Source organism: Podarcis bocagei (assembly GCF_964188305.1).
Source record: "Podarcis bocagei genome assembly, chromosome: 8".
Lineage (NCBI taxonomy): Eukaryota > Metazoa > Chordata > Lepidosauria > Squamata > Lacertidae > Podarcis > Podarcis bocagei.
The window spans coordinates 79,247,601-79,272,249 of record NC_138133.1 but is presented as its reverse complement, the minus strand read 5'-3'; the positions used below and the strand labels follow the sequence as shown (position 1 = coordinate 79,272,249).

The window sequence follows — 24,649 nt, the reverse complement described above, 5'->3', positions numbered from 1 at the left end:
TGCGTCGTAGCTTTAAGAGGTCAGGGACGCTGGAGGAACCGGGTTGATAGGAACGAGAGGCACAACAAATTGTTGCAGCGTGGAGTTATCCTCTTCAGGGCTCCGTTCTGTTCCGCTCCCACTCAGTTTTCCTTTCTCCTCCCACATAAGTCAACTGGTGCCATGGCTGCTGAAATAAAGGAGGTTTTTCAGCAGAGCTGATACGAGCTCCCCAGGCAGGTAGCCCTCGAACCCAGCCCACCGATACTTTTTGATGATGTCTCATGAAACCACCCTGGGACTCTGTAAAAAAAAGCACTCTGTAAATGGAATAACTAATTTCATCATCATCATATAATTTATTATACCCCGCCCATTTGCCTGGGTTTCCCCAGCCACTCTGAGGGGCTCCCAACCGAATATTAAAAACACAATAAAGCAGTAAATATTAAAAACTACCTTAAACAGGGCTGCCTTCAGATGTCTTCCGAAAGCCAGATAGTTGTTTATTTCCTTGACATCTGATGGGAGGGCCTTCCACAGGCGGGCACCACTACCGAGAAGGCCCTCTGCTGTGTTGTGTTTTGTTTTGTTTTTATTTAACATGTTGGGAAGGAGGGGAAGCGACCATTATTTGCCCTACTATAGTTGTTGCTTTTTTAACTGCTAGCTTCTCCTCCTGTCCCCAAAGGTCGCTAAGCTTACACATGCCATCTCGATCTTCACAGAAGGCATTCTGATGATGAAAACGACACTGGTCGGAATCATCAAGGTAATCGTTTTGCATTGCATCAGGCTGGAGAAAACTAGAAAGCTGTGGCTCCCCTAGGACAGGTGCAGAGTGCAGCAAGGCAAGAATAGGCCTTTTCGGTGGTGGCTTCCATGGGATGCTCTCCCCAAGGAAGCATGCCTGGTGCCATCACTGTCAGCTTTTAGGTGCCAGGCTAAAGCTTTTCCGCTTGCTGCAATGCCAGGGCCCACTCTTTCCATAGTTCCTGTAGGACAAGCACTTTTAGGAACTATATTTCTGAGCATTTGGTTGTAAACCACTGCCAAGTTGTATACAGTGGTACCTCGGGTTACAGATACTTTAGGTTACAGACGTTTCAGGTTACAGACTCTGCTAACCCAGAAATAGTACCTCGGGTTAAGAACTTTACTTCAGGATGAGAACAGAAATCGTGCTCCGGCAGCAGCAGGAGGCCCCATTAGCTAAAGTGGTGCTTCAGGTTAAGAACAGTTTCAGGTTAAGAACGGACCTCCAGAACGAATTAAGTTCTTAACCCGAAGTACCACTGTATTATGGATTTACAAGTCGCCTTGAGACATTTTCTCGTGGAAAGCTGACGAGCGCTTATAACAAACAATTGAAGCATTTCTGAGAAGCAGCTGTGCTCAGACTGGGAGGAGGAGGGATCTGGAGGCTGATGGGGTAACAGGGCTTAGTGAGTGGGGGGAGTCTCTGGCAGAATCAGAGGCAGAAGCTGAAGTAGCTGAGGCAGAAGTGGGAGAGAAAGGAGGCGGAAAGACGGAGTTGAGTCCAGCTGGCGAAGAGTCATGGGTGTCTCCCTCTTCTGCTGCAACTACCGTGTTTTTCGTTCTATAGGATGCACACGACCATAGGACGCACCTAGTTTTAGAGGGGGAGAACAAGTAAAACAAATTCTCTCCCTCTCTGCGCAGCGCCCCTTCCATTTCTCCTCCCACTTAGCTAAAGGGGCGCTGCGCAGAGGGGGAAAGCTGCGGAGCACCTCTCCAGCAAAGCGAAGCCAGGAGAGCAAGAGTGCACACCGACCCCTCTCGCTCTCCAGGCTTCAGCGAAAGCAACACGAAGCCTCCGGAGCGCAGCGGGAACGCTCCCGCTGCGCTTCGGAGGCTTCGCGTTGCTTTCACTGAAGTCATGGAGCCTGCATTCGCTCCATAAGACACACACACATTTCCCCTTAATTTTTGGAGGGGGAAAAGTGAGTCTTATAGAGCGAAGAATACGGTAATTCCTCTGGTCCCCCAGAACCAGGAGAGGCATGAAAAGGGCAGAGGAGAAGTTAGCTTCACGCAGGCACAGTCTCAGATCGCTTGGGGGGGGGAACCCTGGAGAGGAGGAGACTTAGATGGCTGTGGGGAGGCAGGGTCCTTGAGTGTCAGCAACTGCTTCATGGGGGCCAGACCTGCCATAGGTGAGTTGCTGTGCTGGTTAGGCCTGACTCCCGTTTTTGTTAATAAAGAATTAACTCCAAATTGCTCTGTGTGATTCCTGCCGGCTTGCTCCTGTCACACGGCTGCAAGGTTTTGCATTGACATTCATAGGAAGTATGTGGGCTTTTGTACATAATGTCTTCTGTCTTTGTTTTCTCACCTTAGGTGGATCCCAAACAGCTGCTAGAAGATGGTATAAGGAAAGAGTTGGTGAAACGAGTGGCGCTAGCACTGCACAGAGGGCTTATCTTCAACCCCAGAGCCAAGGTGCCAAACACATCCCTCAATTTCCCCCATTTTTCTTTCCTTCCCTACATCCACTTGCTGTGACCAGTTGCTATTACAGTTATATGCAGCCTTCCTTCCTTCCTTTGCTTGCTTATATTTTCTTTTCAGATTTGGGCTCTGCTCTCAAGATTGGTTTGCATGCCATGACAAAACGCGGTCACGAGAAACCACGGTTTACTGTGAGCAAGCTGAGTGCTCGTGCATGCAGCTCAGATTGCCCTCGTTTGACTCCTTCGCTCCAAGCAGGAACCAGAGTTCTGACTTAGTGTTGTGTGCAAACCACAGTTTGGAGAGTTTCTCTCCAAATTACCTAAGATACAAATCCAAGAAAAAACCTAGCTTCCTCCTGTGGTTTGTTTGGAGAGAAGAAAACCATGGGTGTCAAGAGTTTGTGTAGGCTATAGTTCCCTGTGACAGGCGCTACAGAAACTCTCGCTTAAATTGCATTTGTTACTTTGGTGTCTAAATCTTTTCTCTGTCCCCTGTCCCAACCTTGCTGATTACAAAAAACAACAACGATGAACTGTAAGAGAAATAAATGCTGGGTGTCATTTTCATTTTCTTCCCTCTTTCCACAGCCCAGTGAACTCATGCCCAAGCTGAAAGACATGGCAGCCACAATGGATGGGTTCCACCGCTCTTTTGAGTATATCCAGGATTATGTCAACATCTACGGCTTGAAGATTTGGCAGGAAGAGGTGTCCCGGATTATCAATTACAATGTGGAACAGGAGTGCAATAACTTCTTGAGGACCAAGGTACAAGTTATTCTTGGCAATGAGCTTCATAACTGCTCATAATCTGAGCAGTTCGAAAATATTGACTCCACACAAACACTTTTTTTAATGTGTTTGATCCTACAATCAGCTCCACTTGCAGATTTAGCGATAAGGGGTGGAGTGCCCGGAAAGATATAGAGTTGGAATCCAAGTATTGGTTGCACTGTGACCACAATGCAAGCCAGCGCAGGACAGTTTGCTTGTGCATCAGTGAAAGATTTAGAATCGGGCTCTTAGCTTCAGAACCTAGGAAGCTTCCTTTACTCTGCTGGCCCATCCAGCTAAGTGTAGTCTACACCAGGGATGGGGAAACGGTGGCCCTGCAGATGTTGCTGGACTCGAGCTCCCATCAGCTCCAGCCAGCGTTGCCAGTAATCAGGGACGATGGAATTTGTAGTCCCAACAGCATCCAGAGAGTCGCAGGCTCCCGATCCCTGGTGGTCTCCACTGACTAGGAAGCAGGCACCTTCCCGGAGGCAGGGATCTTTCCCAGCTCTGTTTGGGACATGCAAAAGCAGATTCTCTAGAGCCCTTCCCCAGTTAGTCTGTGTTGTTCCAGTTGCTGTTTCCAGATACCTGCAGCAAACCATTGTGCAAGACTTATTGGGCAGAGGAGGGAAGGGTGATAGGCGAAGCTGAAGATGACTTGCTGTTTTGTTGTTGATGGTACATCCTGAATGGATTTCAGGCACCAGTAGAGGGCAGCAATCTGATTTAGGACTGGTGCTCCACCTCATCCGAAATGAAGAAGGTCTACTAAGCATATCTTGCTGAGGGGCACCCAAAATACAGTGGTACCTTGGGTTATAGACTCTTCAGGTTACAGACGGTTCAGGTTACAGATGCTTCAGGTTACAGACTCCGCTAACCCAGAAATAGTACCTCAGGTTAAGAACTTTGCTTCAGGATGAGAACAGAAATCGCGCGGCGGCAGCGGGAGGCCCCATTAGCTAAAGTGGTGCTTCAGGTTAAGAACAGTTTCAGGTTAAGAACAGACCTCCAGAACGAATTCAGTTCTTAACCCGAGGTACCAATGTACAGAACGATCGCTGCACAAAGGCAGATGTAATAGCAACATGGGGTGGTATCCAGCTAATATGTTCCTTCAGTGCAATGATTTCCAAAATGGAACCTACCCCCTTTCTCCTCTCCTCTCCACCAAATCTGCTCTGTGGGGTTGAGGGAAGCCCCAGAACAAATCGAAGCGTGTGGCGTAGGGCAGGGGAAGTCTTTTACACAAGCAAAAATCCTTCTACTGATGGAACGCATTGGATACAAGCCATGGTGTTTTGAACCTCAAAGCAAAACCGTTTTGTAAAATACCGTACCACTAATAATGCCGTAGTTGTTGTCATCGTTGTAATGAAAGACAGGCCTTAAGAGTTACTTCCGACCTGCGTATCTTTCAGATCCAGGACTGGCAAAGCATGTATCAGTCCACACATATCCCAATACCAACATTCGCACCTGTGGATGAATCCGCTACCTTCATTGGCCGGCTCTGCCGAGAGATCCTGAGGATCACAGACCCAAAGTGAGCACTGTGTGCAGCTTGCATATTGTTGTCCAGGTTTCTGAAAGCCTGGCATTTGCATAAACGTATTATGGAAAGTTTGGGATGAACATTTACCCACCAGAATTGTGGGGGGGGGGGGACACATGGGAAAGATAAGGACTTAGGCATAGAAGTTTCATGGAAGCCTCTCCATGCTCTTTGCCTCTTGCAGAAGCGCCTGCTACATTGACCCCCTGAACACCTGGTACGATCTGCGAACGCACCAGGAAGTGTCCAACAGCCGCCTCTTTTCCGAAATCCAGGACACCCTGGGCACCTTTGGCCTGAATGGTCTCGACAGGCTTCTCTGCTTCATGATTGTGAAAGAGCTGCAGGTAACCCAAGCGTAGGCTGCTCCAGGAGTTGAGCAAAAGCAGACCGCTGCCTGGGGAGGTGCAATTCCAGCATCTTGGGGAGAGAACTGCCCTCTGTCCTTTTGGATTTGCCCAATTTTCCCATGCCATGCTTAGTTACGCTACCTTCAGCGAAAACAAGAAAATGACCTTCAGTCACCCTTTGATTGCTTACTATGATGTTGTTAGGTTGTTCATCACCTAGCATGGCAAGAACGCCTTGACAATTCTTACTTAATACTACCATTTAGCAATCCATCGCTTTATAAGCCATAGGTCCATGTTGGCTAATATTGTCTCCCAGCACGTCATATATCTTGGGACAGGGATATTTCCCAGCGCTTTCTCAACCTGATTCTTCTAATTCAGTGCTTATAACAAAGGACACTATGTACCGTATTTTTCACTCTATAGGACGCACTTTTTCCCCTCCAAAAATTAAGGGGAAATGTGTGTGCGTCCTATAGAGCGAATGCAGGCTGCGCGGCTAAGCCCAAAGCCAGAACAGGGAGACGGAGCGCTGCGCAGCGCTCCGTCTCGCTGTTCTAGCTTGGGAATGGCTGCGCAAAGCCTCCGCAGGGCAGCGGGGTGCCTTCACCCTGCTGCCCTGTGGAGGCTACAAAGGCTGTCCCTGAAGCCTCAAGCCTTCAGCAAAAGGAACCCGAAGCCTTTGGAGCACAGCGCGACGTCCCGCTGCGCTCCAAAGGCTTCAGGGATCTTAGAGGCTGGCGGTGGGGGAAAGCAGCGCTTCCCCCCACTGCCAGCCCCACAAGCTCGGGGGGCAGCGGCAAGGCCATCGTCTCCTGCCGCACCGCACCCTTTGAGAACCACTACTCTAATTGCGCATGTTTGGGTAGGAATTGTGGGCCTATTTCGCGCATGGCTTCTGCTCAGCCTCTGAGCTATGGCCGCTCACAATCATCTCTGTGCCAATGCAAAGCTGCACATTCAAGGGGGGGGGGGTGAGATCAGCATAGGGCATGGACAGGGGACCTGTAACCTTCCATATGCTTTTGGACTCCCAACTCCCTTCAGCCGCAGTCAGCATTTCCAATGGTATGGAGGGCTAAGAATTGCAGGCAAGGTAAAGGACCCCTGGGCGGTTAAGTCCAGTCAAAGGTGACTGTGCGTTTGCAGAGCTCATCTTGCTTCAGGCCGAGGGAGCCGTCCACAGACAGCTTTCTGGGTCATGTGACCAGCATGACTAAACCACTTCTGGCGCATGGAGGACCGTAACAGAAGTCAGAACACGCAGAAACACCGTTTACCTTCCAATCGCAGCGGTACCTGTTTTATCTACTTGCACTGGTGTGCTTTCGAACTGCTAGGTTGGGAGGAGCTGGGACAGCAGCAGGAGCTCACCCTGTTGCGGTGATTCGAACCGCCGACCTTCCGATCGCCAAGCTCAAGAGGGTCAGTGGTTTAGACTGCAGCGCCACCCACGTCCTATGAGAGTTGCAGTCAACATCTGAAGGTCCACAGGTTCCATTCCTGCCATAAGACAGTATATAGCTATTGGCAAAAACTATTGGTGTTTCGCAACTTTCTGACTAGTTGCAAGACCTTAGCCAGACCTAGCAAAGTAAACGCAGAATCCACAGAAACAATTGGCGACTTGACTGCAGACAGGATGGACGAAGCAGGAACCAGGAACTTGTAGTTAGGTGTTTATTATATACAGTGGACTATTTACAGGAACAGAACTCAGATCTTTTGCTAGCTTTCTCTTACACGACTCACAACTCCTACACTCAAACTTGTACTAGCTCACATTCCAGTTAGTAGGCCATTAATTATCACTCCCTTGGGAGAGCTTGACCAATCAAGGAGCTATCTCTATGCCTTCTGTATCACCAGGCAGACTTACTCCTTCACATGACCTTTTGGCTGTCTGCCAAATCTTAATTGCCTCTGTGTGAGTAGCTGCACGTATTCAGATTCCCAACAATAGCCTCTTGTCTTGGGTATACATTGCTCCAGATGTGCAGCGGGCATGTGCATTACCTGGGATCGGAGCTCCTTCCATGTATCTCACAGAAGGACTGAGTGATTCTGCTTTCATGGGCTGCTCTCCTCTCTCTTTCCAAAGCCTGCATAGCCAGAGTTGTTGGATCTGTCAATTTGAGGGAGGAGGCACGGAAATTGAATCGCCTTCCAGCCGCTCCAGCAGCATATCTCTATTCCCCCACACCCAGAAATGCAAGAAGGGCTTTTAATCTTGCTAGTAGTTCAGCCTTGCCCTCACCGGTTCTGGAAGGCTCCTATAGAAGGGTCCCGTATGAACAGAGACTTTGCGCCTGCCCATCAGGGGAAATAGGAAGCCCCAAACATATATATTTTAGATGTCCTTTTTATGTTGAGATCCGTAGAGACACCATTGATCCTTTGCTGAAGAGGCTCGCCGATCTTTCAGACAAGTCTAAACTTAATTCTCTCCTCTTAGGCAAAGATCATAAGACGACCTGGCTGGTAGCCAGATTCTGCGCCCAGATTTGTAGGCACAGATCATCCTCTAGAATAAAATAGCTTAATAGGGAAATGCTGAAGTTGCCTCAGGGTCAATTTTTTATGGTAGCCCAAATCTCAGTTGTAAGGGTGAATGTATATATCTCAATTTTAGCTCACGAACTACTGCTGCAATCTGCTCCGATTGTAAATTTTATCTTTTATCTAACACTGTTTTTATTGTTACAGATAGGTAGCCGTGTTGGTCTGCCATAGTCAAAATAAAAAAATTCCTTCCAGTAGCACCTTAAAGTTTTTATTGTGTTATGTTGTGTGAGCTGGTCTTTGACCGTAATAAATTATCTGTCTGAATCCCCTTCCAGCTAAGGACCAGGTGCCCAGAGTTGCTGCAATGGTGGGAGAGGATGGATCATGCCCTCAAGCTATAGGCGCTTTCTGGAACATTGGTTTCATTTGCCCATGAAGTAGACCTAGGAGCAGGGACGGCCTTTGGTGATCTTTCGTAAAATGGCGCCCAAAATTTGGCACCCTCAAAGGGATCTTTTTCAGTTATGGATCTTCTCCATTTCGCGCCCCCTCAGCTCAACGCCCTGTGTGAGAGAACTGCCTGCAGCGCCCTAAATCCAGCGCTACTAGGAGAATAGGTCACTATTATCCCCATTTTGCAGAGTGGAGGACCGAGGCTTCAGTTTTCTAGGGCCTCTGCTCTGAGAAACTGAAGGCAGAACTTGTTTGCGTCTTTGCAACTTATTATTACTATTTAAATTTGAGACTGGTGCTGATATGAATTGCTTTCTCATGCACACGCTTGAGTGGCGGACTTGCTCCAAAGGAGATCGCCAGCTGTGGCCTTAATTGTTCTTTTTGTTTTGCTTTAGAATTTCCTCAGCATGTTTCAGAAGACGGTGCTACGTGACAAAGGTGTACACGACGCCTTGAAATCTCTCACAAACGCTGTCAACCCTTTGAAGGGAATTGTGGGTAAGAATCCTTTCCACCAGAGTTCCAGGCTAGAAAACAGATTCTCAAACGATGAATTCAGGAGCTTTGCGGGTGGGCTGCCGTTCTTCTGCAAGGGGGTGACGAAAATGTTCAGGCTCTCACCTTCGGGCTTCTTTGCCCCACAGACCCCTGGGAAACTGCTGAGGCTCCTGCTGGTCTGCTAAATATTCTTTCTTCCTGTTGCAACCATTGGAATGAGCTGCGCTAGTTACCGCACGATTTTCAACCGTATCTTTATTTCTTCTTTCGTTTCTTATATATTACATTTTATTGCATACATTTTATTGAATGCTGCTCGAACTGCAATAGAATGAAATGCAATACATGCAAAAGGAAAGGAAAAAAGCAACAAAAGTACTGCTAAAAGCCAGTGTGGATATTTAATGCAAACTCCACAGACCACCTGAATGAAGCTTGCGGGCCACAGTTTAGGAATCACTGCATTCAGGAGTTGGAAGATAAAACCGCAAAGGATGGTATCCTATCTATATACAGTGGTACCTCAGTTTATGAACTTAATCCGTTCCGGAAGTCCATTCTTAAACCGGAAGTCCGTTCTTAAACCAAAGCGTTCTTAAACCAAGGCAAGCTTTCCCATAGAAAATAGTGAGAAATGGATTAATCCGTTCCAGACAATGTAAAACAACCCCTAAAACAGCAATTTAACATGGATCTTACTATCTAACAAGACCATCGATCCATAAAATGAAAACAATAATCAATGTTCTGTACTATAAGATAAATAAGACAGTATTGTAGATGATGAAAATTAAAAATAATTTTTTTTCTTACCTGTGCTGATAGTCATTAAACGAAAAACAAGCCATTCACAAAAATGAAAACAAGTCACACAAACAAAAATTCAAAAAAATAGCAAACACCAAATATCACCTCAGAACACTGTTGAAACGGAAGGCTTTAATTTACGATGTGGGGGACTCAAACGAGCGGGGCAAGGGCAGAAGCGGGAGGGAAAAGGCTTAAAACAGGCATAGGCAAACTCGGCCCTCCTGATGTTTTGAAACTACAGTTCCCATCATCCCTGACCACTGGTCCTATTAGCTAGGCATGATGGGAGTTGTCCCAAAACATCTGGAGGGCCGAGTTTGCCTATGCCTGGCTTAAAATAAAATGGGGAGGGGATGCAAACAAGCCGTGCAAAGGCAGAAGCGGGAGGGAAAAGGCTTAATTACTATGCGGGGGACTCAAATTTGCTGTGCAACGGTGAAAACGGGAGCACGTTCGGCTTCCGGGACAAAGTTCGAAAACCGGAACCCCTTCTTCCGAGTTTGCAGTGTTCAGGTTCCAAGGTGTTCGTGAACTGGGCTGTTCGTAAACCAAGGTACCACTGTATGTATTTATCTTACTGTTAATCACCTTTTGACATGATGGCAAATGCACAAGGGGGCAGGGGCGTAAGCGTCACAGTTTTCCAGGCTACAGATAGCGTGGTCTGTGTGATTCCATGTAGGAAGGGAGGAAGCACAATTTGCAATGCCAACCCTTAAGGTGGATTCTGAGTAGCATGGAACCTGTAAAAAGGTAAAGGGAACCCTGACCATTAGGTCCAGTCATGGCCAACTCTGGGGTTGTGGCGCTCATCTCGCTTTATTGGCCGGGGGAACCGGCATAAAGCTTCTGGGTCATGTGGCCAGCATGACTAAGCCGCTTCTGGCGAACCAGAGCAGTGCACGGAAATGCCCTTTACCTTCCCGACGGAGTGGTACCTATTTATCTACTTGCACTTTTGTGCTTTCAAACTGCTAGGTTGGCAGAAGCAGGGACTGAGCAACGGGAGCTCATCCCGTTGCGGGGATTCGAACTGCCGACCTTCTGATCGACAAGTCCTAGGCTCTGTGGTTTAACCCACAGTGCCACCCGCGTCCCTATGAAAACTGTACGCAGCCTAATAAAAACACGGAGGATTCCAATGATAGGGCTTTGTGTTTTTCCCCCTCCCTGTTTTCTTTATTGCAGCCAATTGTGTCAAGGTGTATTCCACAGCAGTCACCAAAACACAAAGGATATGGCCTGCATACCTCGATGCGATTATGAAGGTACTTTTGTAATAATGTTCACTACACGTGGGGTAAGGCCACGATGTTCTCCTTTGTCTGACTCCTCTACTTATTCTCCCAGCATTTTGCCAGCCGTCGCCCAAGCTCTTCAAAGTCTTCCCCACCCCCGCCTTCTGCTAATCTATAGGATTATTTCTAATTGCATGGGTTTGTTTGTTTATTGCAAACAACTTAAGCAGCCGTGAATGTGTCTAGCTACAGGGCCCTCGGTTGTTGTTGTGCTCTGTCTGCAGGCTTTCCACGGGCACCTGACTGGCCTCTGTGCAAGCAGGATGCTATGGTAGATGAGCCTTTGGCCTCATCCAGCACACCTGCTCTTGTCTGGCTGCGATACTGCTGAAGAAGACCAAAATGGGGCTTGCTGGAAAGGCTGCGGAGAGAGACGCTCATATAACACCGGTCCTGAGAGACCTGCATTGGCTCCCAGTACCTTTCCGAGCACAATTCAAAGTGTTGGTGCTGACATTTAAAGCCCTAAACGGCCTCGGTCCAGTATATCTGAAGGAGCGTCTCCACCCCCATCATGTAGTGATCAGGTGGGATTGCTATGAGGAATTATAACAAATATAGAGTAAGAAGAAGAAGAGTTTGGATTTGATATCCCGCCTTTCACTCCCTTTAAGGAGTCTCAAAGCGGCTAACATTCTCCTTTCCCTTCCTCAACAAACACTCTGTGAGGTGAGTGGGGCTGAGAGACTTCAGAGAAGTGTGACTAGCCCAAGGTCACCCAGCAGCTGCATGTGGAGGAGCGGAGATGCGAACCCGGTTCCCCAGATTACGAGTCCACTGCTCTTAACCACTACACCACACTGGCCATCTGTGTCAGCAATGAAAGCATTGCGTTGACTGGGTTTAAACTATTTTGATATGATGTTTGATCAATCCACACCTCTGCTTCTTCAAATCCCACAACCCTCTGCATCTCTGGCCATTTCTTCTACTGGCCATTTCTCTTGCTTGACAAGTCACGTACACAGCCAGGTGCCAGTTGCTGCATCATGCATCCTGGGCTATGAAAGATAGTGGGTGGCTTCTTTGAAGTAGCCTTTCCGATGTGTTAATCTCAGGATGTCAACCTTAGGGCCTGGAAATAGTTTCACAGGAAGGTGATAAAGATGCCTATCTCCTTGCCCTCCTTCTTATATATATTGCTTGTTTATGATCTCCGGGGTTGCTGGATGCACTCCTTTGTAGTTCTGTTTTGTTTACCCCAGAAATATGCGTGCGTAATTAGTTTTGGTAGTCTAACTTTGTCCCCATGTGGGGTTTGTTGATATGCTCAGAAGAAATCTGATTGGTTCTTACGAACACACTGTAAAAGTTCTTTTGTGAATAAAATGACCTGGGCCGAGGGGACAGACACAGATTATTATACGCACCCTTCCCAGAGTCTTGCTGGTTCAAGCCTCTGTGTATTTTGTGTATTCTTATTAATCAGAGTTCAATCCTTCCTTTACTTTGAGAACGCCTCACCATCATTCAACCCAGACACTGAGGTCCAGCTCCAAGAGAGGTCCACTGGCTCCAAGAGCCAGTGTGGTGTAGTGGTTAAGAGCGGTAGTCACGTAATCTGGGTAACCGGGTTCGCGTCTCCGCTCCTCCACATGCAGCTGCTGGGTGACCTTGGGCCAGTCACACTTCTCTGAAGTCTCTCAGCCCCACTCACCTCACAGAGTGTTTGTTGTGGGGGAGGAAGGGAAAGGAGAATGTTAGCTGCTTTGAGACTCCTTAAAGGGAGTGAAAGGCGGGATATCAAATCCAAACTCTTCTTCTTCTTCTTCCAAGGGCCTTCTGGCAGTTCCCTCACTGTGAGAAGTGAGGTTACAGGGAACCAGGCAGAGGGCCTTCTCGGTAGTGGCACCCGCCCTGTGGCAATAAGCAGCTATCTTACTTTTAAATGACATCTGAAGGCAGCCCTGTTTAGGGAAGCTTTTAATGTTTAATGCTGTACTGTGTTTTTAATATTCGGTTGGGAGCAGCCCAAAGTTGCTGGGGAAACCCAGCCAGATGAGCGGGGTATAAATAATAAATTATTATTATTATATTATTATCTTCATGCATGGTGGAGTTGCACGTAGCTAAGCTCCTTTTGGGAAAAGGTGTTCCACATTACTTCCAAAATTACGCAGCTGTCTCTTCCACCCAATTCAGCTCTTGTTATCATTAGACTCAAATCTAAACAATAACCTTAAATGTAGAGACTCAGCGTTTTTTCTGTTATCAGCAGCCTGATTAGCAATAGCCCGATACTGGAACCAGTCTGTAGAAATCCCCACTGGAATCTGGCCAGGTAATATTTGGAATGTGGCTGTCGGAATGCCTTACTCACCATAGAAGGGTAATTAATGGCACTTCAAAGGCTTGGCTTCAAATCTTTACAATTGAGACACAAGATATTTTTATTCCACCCATGACACAAGAATCTGTGGAGAGGGTATTTGAATTGACGGTGCATAAATAAATGTATTGCTTCTGTACTGTGTAAGAAACTTAATAAGAATGGTACTGCTGGACAAGTTACTGTAGTTTGATGTTGTTCTTGTATGAGGCGTTCTCAGAGTAAAGGAAGGATTGAACTCTGATTAATAAGAATACACCCAGAGGCTTGAACCAGCAAGACTCTGGGAAGAGTGCATATAATAATCTGTCTCTCCACCCCCTGGCCCAGGTCGTTTTATTCACAAAAGAACTTTTTACCGAGTGTTTGTAAGAACCAATCAAATTTCTTCTGAGCATTTCAACAAACCCCACGTGGGGACAAACTACCAGAACTAATTAAGCACACATATTTCTGGGGTGAACAAAGAACAGAACTACAAAGGAGTGCGTCTGGCAACCCCGGAGGTGATTGCCAGAACAGGCAATAAACAGGCAATATACATGATAAGGAGGATGGCCAGGAAGGCAGCGATCATTATCACCTTCAGGTGAGATCTGTTTCCTGGCCCTAAGATTAACATCCTAAGATTAACATATCAGAAAAGCTACATCAAAGAAGCTTGCCCACTATCTTTGATGGCCCAGGATGCATGCCTGGCGAAACAAACTGGCAACTGGGCTGTGTACGTGACTTGTCAAGCAAGAGAAATGGACAGTAGAGGAAATGGCCAGAGATGCAGAGGGTTGTGGGATTTGATCAGAAATGATTGTCAATATATCAAACCCAGTCAACACAATGCATTCATCGTGGACACAATGGCTTGATGCATATTTTATAATTCCTCATAGTAATCCCACCTGACCACACACTCTGGATATTTGCACTCCTACACTTGAATTTACATGAAAACTGCTTTATTCGTGGGGCATAGGAATTTGTCCATTGTTTTTTTTCAAAATATAATCCGGCCCCCCACAAAGTCCGAGGGACAGTGGACCGGCCCCCTGCTGAAAAAGTTTGCTGGCCCCTTATAACCTCACCCCTTTTAACTGGTGCTTGGTAAACCCTACTTTGGAAAGACAAGATGTTTGCTGCAATGAAGTTTGTTTTTCACTCCTTCCTTGTGATGAGCTCCTTAAGTTCTTTCTTTCTTTCTTTCTTTCTTTCTTTCTTTCTTTCTTTCTTTCTTTCTTTCTTTCCCTCCTTCCCCAGGTTGGCCAGATGCAGATTCTGAGACGGCAGATCGCCAACGAACTTAACTATTCCTGCAGATTCGACTCCAAGCATTTAGCAGCTGCATTGGAGAACCTTAATGAGTAAGAATCAAAGCTCCTTGAGGATCACTGGCTGGTGTCGCCAGGATGATAATGGCCTGTGCCATTTTACAGGCAAAAATGGTTGCATGCAGAATGCGCTGCATTTTGGGATGGAACAAGGGCTGGGGGGGCGGACCAGGTCACAGTTTCATAGACCCAAAACCCATTGGAGATTTCTTTGCATCCCACGTCCTGTGAATCGGGGAAAGGCTGTCAGCCCAAGATATTCTGGGTGAGATGCAATCCCCACCCAATTTTTTTGTAGCCAGAACCTTTTGCAAGGTCTATATTCAGTATCATTGAAAAGACTCTTACTTGATTTGAAGATCCAACGGCATCTCAAGACAGCTTACAGAGAGGGGAGGATGAAATAAGGCTAATATTAAAAACTAGAGCTTTTAAAGTGCTGGTCCTAGCTGGGTGGGGTGGCGGAAAGGTTAATTTGAGGCAGCAAAATATCTTGGGCTGCTCACTCTTTCCCCATATAAAGTTGGGTTAAAATCCATTGAAGAACCAAAAATACTCTAAACCGTAAGGCTGTGGATTGTGGGAAAGGCGTCCCTATTGAAAGAGAACATTCTGATTCAGAGGTTCCCATTTTTAATTGCAAACCAGAAAAAAAAATTCCTTTTTTTGTTAAAAATATAACCTTAAATGATCAAAAAAGAAGACCTCGCCTGTTTATGGAAAGTAATTCGATGTTTCACGTATTTGGCATAACTGCTTCTCTGCCTGTTCTTGGGTGGCTGGGTGTTCAAAATAGCATTTGTGTTGTCGGTGAAACCCTCTCCTTGGCTGACTCTTGTTTCCCTCCTGCCTTGCCACCCCCCCACCCAAGCTGGTGAGACTTTAGGAGGCTTCGTTTGCACATTTTCAAGCAGTGAGGACTAGATACTTGAGTTTTTGAGACCATGGGTACTACGCTTGTGGGTGCTGCGATCTCGCCTCCACAGCTTGCCTTTGTGAGTGATGGTTATTGAGAGCGGCTCTCTCTTCCTGTTGCCCTTCTAGAGCAATCCTGGCTGACATAGAGGCCCATTACCAGGATCCCTCATTGCCTTACCCTAAAGAAGACAACACTCTTCTGTATGAGATCACAGCCTACCTGGAGGCAGCCGGAATTCACACCCCGCTGAATAAGGTGATGTGGTTTTCCTTTCATGAGAGAATCATTCCCTCTCACTTCCAGCATTCAGAGTGTGGGTCTCAAGGTTTGTGTAGTCTAAATGGAACTTTTTAAAAAATAATAATCTTTATTAATTTAAATTACACACATATACAAAGAATTTTCAATCTCATACTACAAAAAGAAAATTAAAATACAATTAAGAAAAAAAATACATCAAAAAGAAAGAAGATAAAACAGATTTATGTGCATAAAAAAAAACTTAATCTTCCTAATTAATACTTAAATAAACACTTAAATAAAAAAGACCACAAACGAGTCTTCTAATCATTGTACTGTATATACTGTTGTTGCTTTTCCCCGCACAGTTTTATATTCTTTAATATTGTCCCCGTCTACTCCACAAACAGTATTTGTTGTGTTTACAAGTATCACTCACGTTCTGCTAATATGGTGTGGCTTGTACAATATGATCTTATATAATCCTTAAATATTCTCCATTCTCCAAATATTTTCTGGTTCAATACTCCTCTAACTCTTCCCATCAGTTTTGCTAGTTGTAAATATTCTAACGTGAGTATGGGACTTAACATGAAATGGAACTTAACATGTGAATGTGAGTGTTGTTAACTGTTAGTTGTAGTGCATTAAAAATAATAATCATATTTTTGAACTTTGTGAGTTTATGGCCGCATACGCATGATACAGTTAGAGCACTGTGATACCACTTCAAAGAGCCGTGGCTTCTTTAAACCGTAGGGTCAGTAATACAAAAATCCTAATAAAATAGATAATATTAATGTTTTCCTCTTCCTCCCATCTTTTTTTATTTCCTTTCTAGATCTACATAACTACAAAACGATTGCCGTATTTTCCCATCGTGAACTTTCTCTTTCTGATTTCCCAGTTGCCAAAACTTCAGTACAGTAAAAACCTAGGTATAGTATAACTCTTTTTTCCTCTGCTCACCCCCTTGTTTTTTCATGAGCTAAGACTGTAAGCGTGGACAACTCACAAAGAGCTTTCATTTTAACTTCGGCAAGCTTGCAAGTATAACGAAATTCCCTTTACAGGTAGGTAGCCGTGTTGGTCTGCCATAGTCAAAATAAAAAAATTCCTTCCAGTAGCACCTTAAAGACCAACTAAGTTAGTTCTTGGTATGAGCTTTCGTGTGCATGCACACTTCTTCAGATACCATATTCAGTGGGATACGTGGATTGTAGAGGGTTCTTAATTCTAAGACCCTTGGGTATAATGTCCAGGTTCTTGCATTTAGTAAGAAAGAAGATATCAGTCTGTACCTGTGCAAGTTTCTTGGTGAGGTTGATGGACTTCCATTTCATGCGGCTCAATGTGGTGCCTTCCATGGTTCCACGGTAGGTAGCCGTGTTGGTCTGCCATAGTCAAAATAAAAAAATTCCTTCCAGTAGCACCTTAAAGACCAACTAAGTTAGTTCTTGGTATGAGCTTTCGTGTGCATGCACACTTCTTCAGATACACTGAGTTCATACCAAGAACTAACTTAGTTGGTCTTTAAGGTGCTACTGGAAGGAATTTTTTTATTTTGAAATTCCCTTTGTTGTTCATTATGTCCACCTGTAAATGAACCTGCTTGCTTTGAGCTGCGTAATTTTCTTCTTAGGGCACCATTGGAAAGGTTGCGAGGGCCTCCGAATAATTGCTTCGCAGCTTTAATTGATCCACATTTTCAGAAGATACACTTACTGATTTACTTTAGGGCACCCTTATTTTAAAAAGGAAGGGGGGGAAAGCCAGGAAGCTGCCTCTTATCGAGTCAGACCATTGGAGCATCTAGATCTGTTTTGCTTACACTTTTTGACAGAGGCTTACAGGAAGAAATCTTTCACCCACCCACCGACCCACTCTAAGATAATAATAATGATTTGCTTCTTGTATCCCACACATCTGACTGGGTTCCTCAAGCCACTCTGGGTTGCTCCCAACAGAATACAGTGGTACCTCAAGTTACATACGCTTCAGGTTACAGACTCCGCTAACCCAGAAATAGTGCTTCAGATTAAGAACTTTGCTTCAGGATGAGAACAGAAATTGTGCTCCAGCAGCACGGCGGTAGCAGGAGGCTCCATTAGCTAAAGTGGTGCTTCAGGTTAAGAACAGTTTCAGGTTAAGAACGGACCTCCAGAACGAATTAAGTACTTAACCCGAGGTACCACTATATATAAAAATGCAATGGAACATTGCATATTGAAAACATCCCTATACAGTCATACCTTGGGTTGAAGTTGCTTCAGGTTGAGCGTTTTTGGGTTGCGCTCTGCAGTGACCCGAGAGTAACTGAATGTGTTACTTCTGGGTTTCGCTGCTCACGCATGCGCAGAAGCAGTGAATCGCAACCCGCGCATGCACAGACGCGGGTTGTGTTTGCTTCAGGATGCGAACGGGGCTCCCGAACTGATCCTGTTTGTATCCAGAGGTACCACGGTACAGGGTTGCCTTCAGATGTCTTATAAAAGTCAGGTAGTTGTTTATTTCATTGACATCTAGTAGGAGGGTGTTCCACAAGGCAGGGCACCCCGTCGCGGTGATTCAAACCGCCGACCTTCTGATCGGCAAGCTCTAGGCTCTGTGGTTTAACCCACAGCGCCACCCGCGTCCCACTGGCACCTGCCAGTAGCTTACCGCTATCTGCCCTGCCGGATAGTTTTCCTTTTCAGGATGACCAGAGGATGCAAATGGTTCCACGTAGGTGCCATCTTTATATCGCTTCACACGACGGCCGTCTTCAAGTAACAAGCCATTTGTTTTGGCCCAGCTGATAGTGGGATTTCCCCCATGTTGGTTTTGACAGCAAGGAAATGAATACCTGCTTCCCCCTGACCCACAAGGGGTGAGCCCCCACAGAGAGAAGAATTCGGAGCGGCCTCCACAAGGTGGCTGGTTTTTTTGGGTGCACCATCCCTAAGAAATGTCTCCTCTTTTTCTGTTTTCCTTCAGGGATGGTGTGCAGGAAGCCGGCAGATCCCATTGACTGGCCGCCGCTGGTGTTGGGCTTGCTCACTCTGCTGAAGCAGTTTCACTCGCGGTACACCGAGCAGTTTCTGGCCCTGATTGGCCAGTTCGTTCGGTCAATGATGGAGCAGTGCACAAGGTACTCCTGCTGCTTAGCTAGGGCCAACCTAATAAGGTAGAATCTGCCACACACATTCTTCTATTTTGCGAATTTTATAGCGAAGAACGAGTTCAACTTATTTTACCGCTTCCATCAAAATTTATACCCCTTCAATATTATTTGGAATCCTCCCCCGAAATTCTTCGAAAATACCTCCTGGAAGATTCCTCAAGCTCAATATCATATGAGGTGGCTAAATTTTGCACTTCAGTAATTCGGAAGCGTAAATCTCTTCTGTCGAATGGCACACTGCGAAGTTCCCTTGTGTAACCTTTCTTCTTTTCTGAGGTTGTCGTTGATTTCTTGTTGTTTGGTCTTGTGGTGTTTAGTGTCACTGGCTCCGGCCGTAATAAAACTTGACTTGGCTAGGGCCAACCAGTGTGGTTCTCTTCCAGCATTTGGACTACAACTCCCATCATCCCTGACCCTTAGCCATGCTTGGCTGGGGTAGATGGGAATTGTAGACCAGTGTTTCCCAACCGGTGTTCCGCGGCACACTACTGTGCCGTGAGACATTAGCTGGTGTGCCGTGGGAGGGAGGCGGGCGAGTCGGGCGGTGAGAGGCGGCGGCGGCGAGGATCCGCGTCGAGCCGGGGGCGGCTCCGCAGTGGTGGTGCCGAGCGGCGGGGCAGCGCGTGCAAAAGGGAGGAGCGCGAGACAGCGGAGGAGGAGGAGGCCGGCATGTCCGGGCAGCAGCAGCAACAGCAGCAGCAGCAACTCCCGGCGACGGCTCCTCAAGCCCCGCCGCCGCCCCCTCCTCCGCCCGCTATCGCCGCCACCACCACAACAGCCGCCGCCGCCTCAGTTGCCGCCGTCCCTCAGTCCCTCGCTCTGCTGCCTCCTCCCACCCCCAAAGCTTGGAGGTTCCCCGGCAAGGGGGAGGGAAAAAACTTTCACTTTCGTGCGTCCCTCCCGGCGTGACGCTGCGCGCTGACGTCACGGGGCGGGGCTTTAATGGTGGTGTGCCGCGAGATTTTTTTTCAGTAAACAGGTGTGCCGTTGCCCAAAAAAGTTTGGGAAACACTGTTGTAGACAAAGACAGCTGGAAGGCACCAACCACGATGGCTGTCCTGTAGAATTTCCATAAGTTGCCTTATTTCATTAGCCCTGACTGTTGTGTAGGATAAAGGCTGAGGAGGATAGGCTTTAAAGTGTTTAAGCAGAACAGCGCAGAGGAGGGCAACTAAGATGATCTAGGGTCTGGAAACCAAGCCTGATGAGGAACAGTTGAAGGAACTGGGTATGTTTAGCCTGGAAAAGAGGAGACTCTGAGGAGATGCTGTTGTTGTTTAGTCATATCCGACTCTTTGTGACCCCATGTCACAGTCCGCTTCACGGGCGATCGAAGTCCTGGCAGGGGATGTCAGGACCGGGGGCAAGATGGCAGGGTGGGAGCAGGAATGGGGGTCCAGAAGCCAGGAGTCAGGAAGCCAGGAGTCTGAGGGTCAGAGAGCCTGGAGTCAAGAAGCTAAGGGTCCGAGGGTCAGGGAGCAAGGAGTCAGGAAGTCAAAGGTCTGAAGATCAGGAAGCAAGGAGTCACAAGTCAAGGGTTCGAGGAGCAAGGAGTCAAGGAACCAAACGCAGCAAGGCAGGGAATGTGTTGCTGTGGCAAAGAGCTGAAGGGAAATGCTGACCTTATATCCCTTCCCAGCTCTTGCCACCAGGTGCTGTGAGGGTGCTGTGAGTTACCAATCAGCCGCACCTGTGAGGCTGCGCCTTGCCTCTCCAGAACAAACTTAGGAAGGCCCCAGTCCTGGTCACAGGGCCTGGCTTCTGCACGCACACCAGATACCCCATGGACCAGAGCACGCCAGGCACTCCTGTCTTCCACTGCCTCCCGCAGTTTGGTCAAACTCATGCTGGTAGCTTCAATAACACTGTCCAACCATCTCGTCCTCTGTCGTCCCCTTCTCCTTGTGCCCTCCATCTTTCCCAACATCAGGGTCTTTTCCAGGGAGTCTTCCCTTCTCATGAGGTAGCCAAAGTATGATATGAGATATGATAGCCATCTTCAAATATCTCAAGGGCTGTCACATGGAACACGGAGCATGCCGGACTAGGTGGGCGACTGACCTGATTCAGCAGGGCTGTTCTTACGCTTGTGGGCTTCCTGTTGACCACCATAGGGAAACAGCATGTTGGACCAGATAGGCATTTGGGCTACGCAGCAAGCCTATGCTTCAGTTTGTTTTAGGTTTTGTAAAACAACAGGACTTTTCCCACCTGGCCTGGGAGGGATTGACTCCAGCTACAAAAGCTGAGGCTGCTGAACAGACTCATGGACTGGGGTACTCTTTGAGGAAATTTTTTTGGGGGGTGGAGGTTATTGCTGTTATTGCTCCCGCTGCTTGAGGAGAGATCCGCGAAGCCTGGACGCGCTGAGATCAGCGCGCGCAGGCTTCGGGATGCCGGCAACTCTCCCCAAGCAGCGGGAACATTCCTGCTGCTTGGGGAGAGAGCCGCGAAGCCTGGACGCGCTGAGATCAGCGCGCGCAGGCTTCGGGATGCCGGCAACTCTCCCCAAGCAGCGGGAGCGTTCCCGCTGCTTGAGGAGAGGTCCGCGAAGCCTGGAGAGCGAGAGGGGTCGGTGCGCACCTACCGCTCTCGCTCTCCAGGCTTCAGCGAAAGCCTGCATTCGCCCCATAGGACGCACCCACATTTCCCCTTCATTTTTGGAGGGGAAAAAGTGCGTCTTATAGGGCGAAAAATACGGTATGCCTTGTCCACAACAGTGTGACCACCTAATGATACTCTCTGTTGCTCCTGAACGATCCATCACGGTTTTGGTTTTGTGTCTTGTCCACAGCCAGAAGGTCCCAGAAATGCCGGCTGATGTTGTAGGTGCCCTGCTCTTTTTGGAAGATTATGTTCGTTATACAAAGTTGCCGCGAAGGGTGAGTAAATAAAAGGTTTTGCTTTTCAGCTTGGAGATTGAAAGCACACAGAAAGCCCTGGAATAATTCTTTGCTGCGCATCCAGACTTTTGGGTTGCGTTTGTGCTTTGGATCAGACCTTGGTGCAAGTTGGACTTTCAAGACATGGGTCACAGAGAATGTGTTTTGCATGAGTACATTGTACTTCATTGCTATGGCTAGTGGTTGATGCAAATAAAGATCCTTCTGATCTGATCTGTTTTGTATGTAGACATTCCCAGAAGCTGGATGGCATCTCCAGCTGCGGGTGGGAAAAATTGGATAGAAGGGCAGGAGATCAGGGATTGAGAATCTTTGGACCTCCATCATCCCTGACCATTGGTCATGGTGACTAGGGCAGATGGGAGTTCAGAGCCCCAACAGCACACATCCAGTAACTTGAATTCTGTGTGGAATTGTCCATTGAGAATTGAGTAGGCCTTAACCAGTTGAGAAGTAACCTCTTGCCGACGGGGTAGTCTCTTATCAGCCAGGTAGAACGTATGAACTGGGTGACCCCAAGACATTTTGCCGCCTGAGGTAAAGGGTGAGATGGCATCCTCCCCCTCCATTCCTGTGCAACAACTGACTGGAAGGGCAGCTGAATCGAAGTTCACGGAACACCTAAAGGCCGCAGGCCAGTTTAGAAGATACAAAGGCATCAGGAAGGTCTTCTTTCACATTCAGTAAAAGGAAAAGCAAATTGGACACCCGTGTGTATAATAATAACAACAACAACAATTTATTATTTATACCCCACCCATCTGGCTGGGTTTCCACCCCTACTCTGGGCGGCTTCCAACAAAGATTAAAAATACATTAAAAATGAATCTTCTTGCATCCAAATGGTGTCGTTACCTGCATTCTTGAAGAATGATTTGGAACACATCATATGCCTTGCCTTGCTGTCTTTGAAATTATTCGAATTTTCTAATGCATCCCTAGCCCTTGTCCTATTTGTTTTGCGGAAGTTGTTTCCTGCAGAGTTTTTTAAACCAGTCTTGGGTTCTTCTCTTCCTCCAGGTAGTTGAAGCCCATGTGCCTAGTTTCATTTTTGATGAGTTTCGAACAGTTATGTGAACGCCAGAGGAAAACCAACAGGCCTGCTCAGGGATTCACTAAACAAGAACGCAAGAGCAGATGGGAGGAAGAGGAGGAAAATAGTGCATCGCTTCAGAAGCGGCTTTTGCAGAAGCATACTTATGCCTACATTGATCTAACATAATAAACTGATACTAAACCAACTTTCCCCAGTCTGTTGCCCTCCTTCTGTTCTGGACTGCCGGCTCCCAGTGGCTGATGGGAGTTGTAGTCTGAAGCAGCTGGTGGACAGCAAGCTACACTAAACCTTTTAAGCAACCTCATTTAAAAATCATGACGTCCTGCTCAGCTGTTGGTTGCATATGTGTATTTTGTACTTTTAACCTGCAATGTTGTACACTATTCCTTTATGTACAAAAATCATTCAGTTTATGTTCTCAGCAATTTGTGGACATAGAATGACTTTTTTGTATAGCGATTAAAAGAATGATATTGAAATAAGGAGCTCTGGAATATTTGAATAATCCAAAATGGTTTCCTTAACTTGGGGTTATCCTTTGGGCAGATTAAACACATGCAGAAAACCAATTGTGAGGCACACAACTGCTTTGATCATCCTTGAACCTTCCTGCCACACCAGTGTGACGCAGCACACCTTTTGAGAACCACAGGGTTCTTGTGGCCGGCACTAAAACCTTTTGACAGCTGAGACCCCTGCTAAACCAAGGTTAGATGCATTTCAGTTTACCGTATTTTTTGCTCCATAAGACGAATCTAGTTTTTAGAGGAGGAAAACAAGAAAAAAAATATTCTGAACGAAACAATGGATGTATGATTTTTGTGGTTCATGCTGTGGCCACAGACATGATATGTGATTTGACAGTGAGTTTGGGCTAGCCCAATGCAAAAATCCTGAGGATCCATGTGGATCCATGCTTTGTAACCACATTTTTGCACCATTAAGGCCCCACAAAACAGTGGATGCATGATTTTTTTGGTGCAGGCTATAGCCATGGACATGCTATGTGATCTGATGGTGAATTTGGGGTGATCCAATGCAAAAATCCTGAGGATCCATTTACTTTTACCTTCCCCACTCCCAGGCAGCCTCCTTTATCGCTAGTGTCCCTTATCTCCCTCCTGGTCACTTGCTGATCAGCTGATCAGTGGCTTCGTTTCAACACCCCCACCCCTCTTTCAAAAAAAAAAAAAAAGCCTCATCGGCTTTTCACCCCTGGGCAATTCAGCTCCAGGGACCACACATTCCCTCCATAAGACGCACAGACATTTCCCCTTACTTTTTAGGAGGAAAAAAGTATGTCTCATGGAGCGAAAAATACGGTAGTTAAGTGGTGAGTACTTACACAACTTCAATGCTTTTGTGTGCAAAGCTTTGCAAGTGAGGAGGACAGGAAGAAAACCAGAACAACTTGGTCCCACACCTGTGACCTTATTGATCCCACCTACATGACCTCCTTGGCCTCTGACCGCCCACCCGGTCCAGGGTCTACCAGCCACCACTGGTGTTCGGATCTGACTCCAATGTTCTTCTGGGTTCCTTGCTAGGCACAAAACTTAGAGGAAGTCTTTTCTGGCAAGAGCTGCTTTTGAGAGCTGGCGTTGCCTTTTTCAAAGAGGAAATAAAGCTTGTGTGTGGTTTCTGACTTCTTTTGACTGGTCTTCTCTTTACAGCTTTCCTTGTTTAGAAAGATTGTTCTGGCTTTTATTTTAGGTCAGGCATAGGCAAACTCGGCCTTCCAGATGTTTTGGGACCACAATTCACATCATCCCTGACCACTGGTCCTATTAGCTAGGGATCATGAGAGTTGTAGTCACAAAACATCTGGTGGACTGAGTTTGCCTATGCCTGTTTTAGGTCTTATTTTACTGGTGGGTTGTGTTAGGCAATCTAAATCAAAGCAGCTTTTCAAAAGAGTTAAAGGAGTAATTCCCACTTCGTCCAGCAAGACTTGCATCCAGGTGAACATATATAGGATTGGATTGTAGGATAAACTACACAGAAGCGC

At 46.8% G+C, this 24,649-nt stretch overlaps 1 protein-coding gene across 2 annotated transcripts in view; it reads left to right on the top strand.

The window, feature by feature from the left end:
* WASHC5 (WASH complex subunit 5) overlaps positions 1-24,286 on the top strand; it is a 49,848-nt gene extending 25,562 nt beyond the window's left edge. The window contains exons 17-29 of one of the 2 annotated variants that reach the window (XM_081204392.1): positions 671-751; positions 2,341-2,442; positions 3,042-3,221; positions 4,652-4,776; positions 4,970-5,132; positions 8,495-8,597; positions 10,596-10,675; positions 14,289-14,392; positions 15,404-15,533; positions 16,360-16,456; positions 18,495-18,648; positions 21,476-21,567; positions 22,609-24,286. In XM_081204392.1, coding sequence (XP_081060518.1) covers positions 671-751; positions 2,341-2,442; positions 3,042-3,221; positions 4,652-4,776; positions 4,970-5,132; positions 8,495-8,597; positions 10,596-10,675; positions 14,289-14,392; positions 15,404-15,533; positions 16,360-16,456; positions 18,495-18,648; positions 21,476-21,567; positions 22,609-22,661 — 1,464 coding nt within the window. In that variant the 3' untranslated portion in view covers positions 22,662-24,286. Of the gene's footprint in view, positions 1-670; positions 752-2,340; positions 2,443-3,041; positions 3,222-4,651; positions 4,777-4,969; positions 5,133-8,494; positions 8,598-10,595; positions 10,676-14,288; positions 14,393-15,403; positions 15,534-16,359; positions 16,457-18,494; positions 18,649-21,475; positions 21,568-22,604 lie in introns of both variants that reach the window. The other variant, XM_081204391.1, reaches the window with a different exon arrangement.
* The last annotated feature ends 363 nt before the right edge of the window (positions 24,287-24,649 follow it).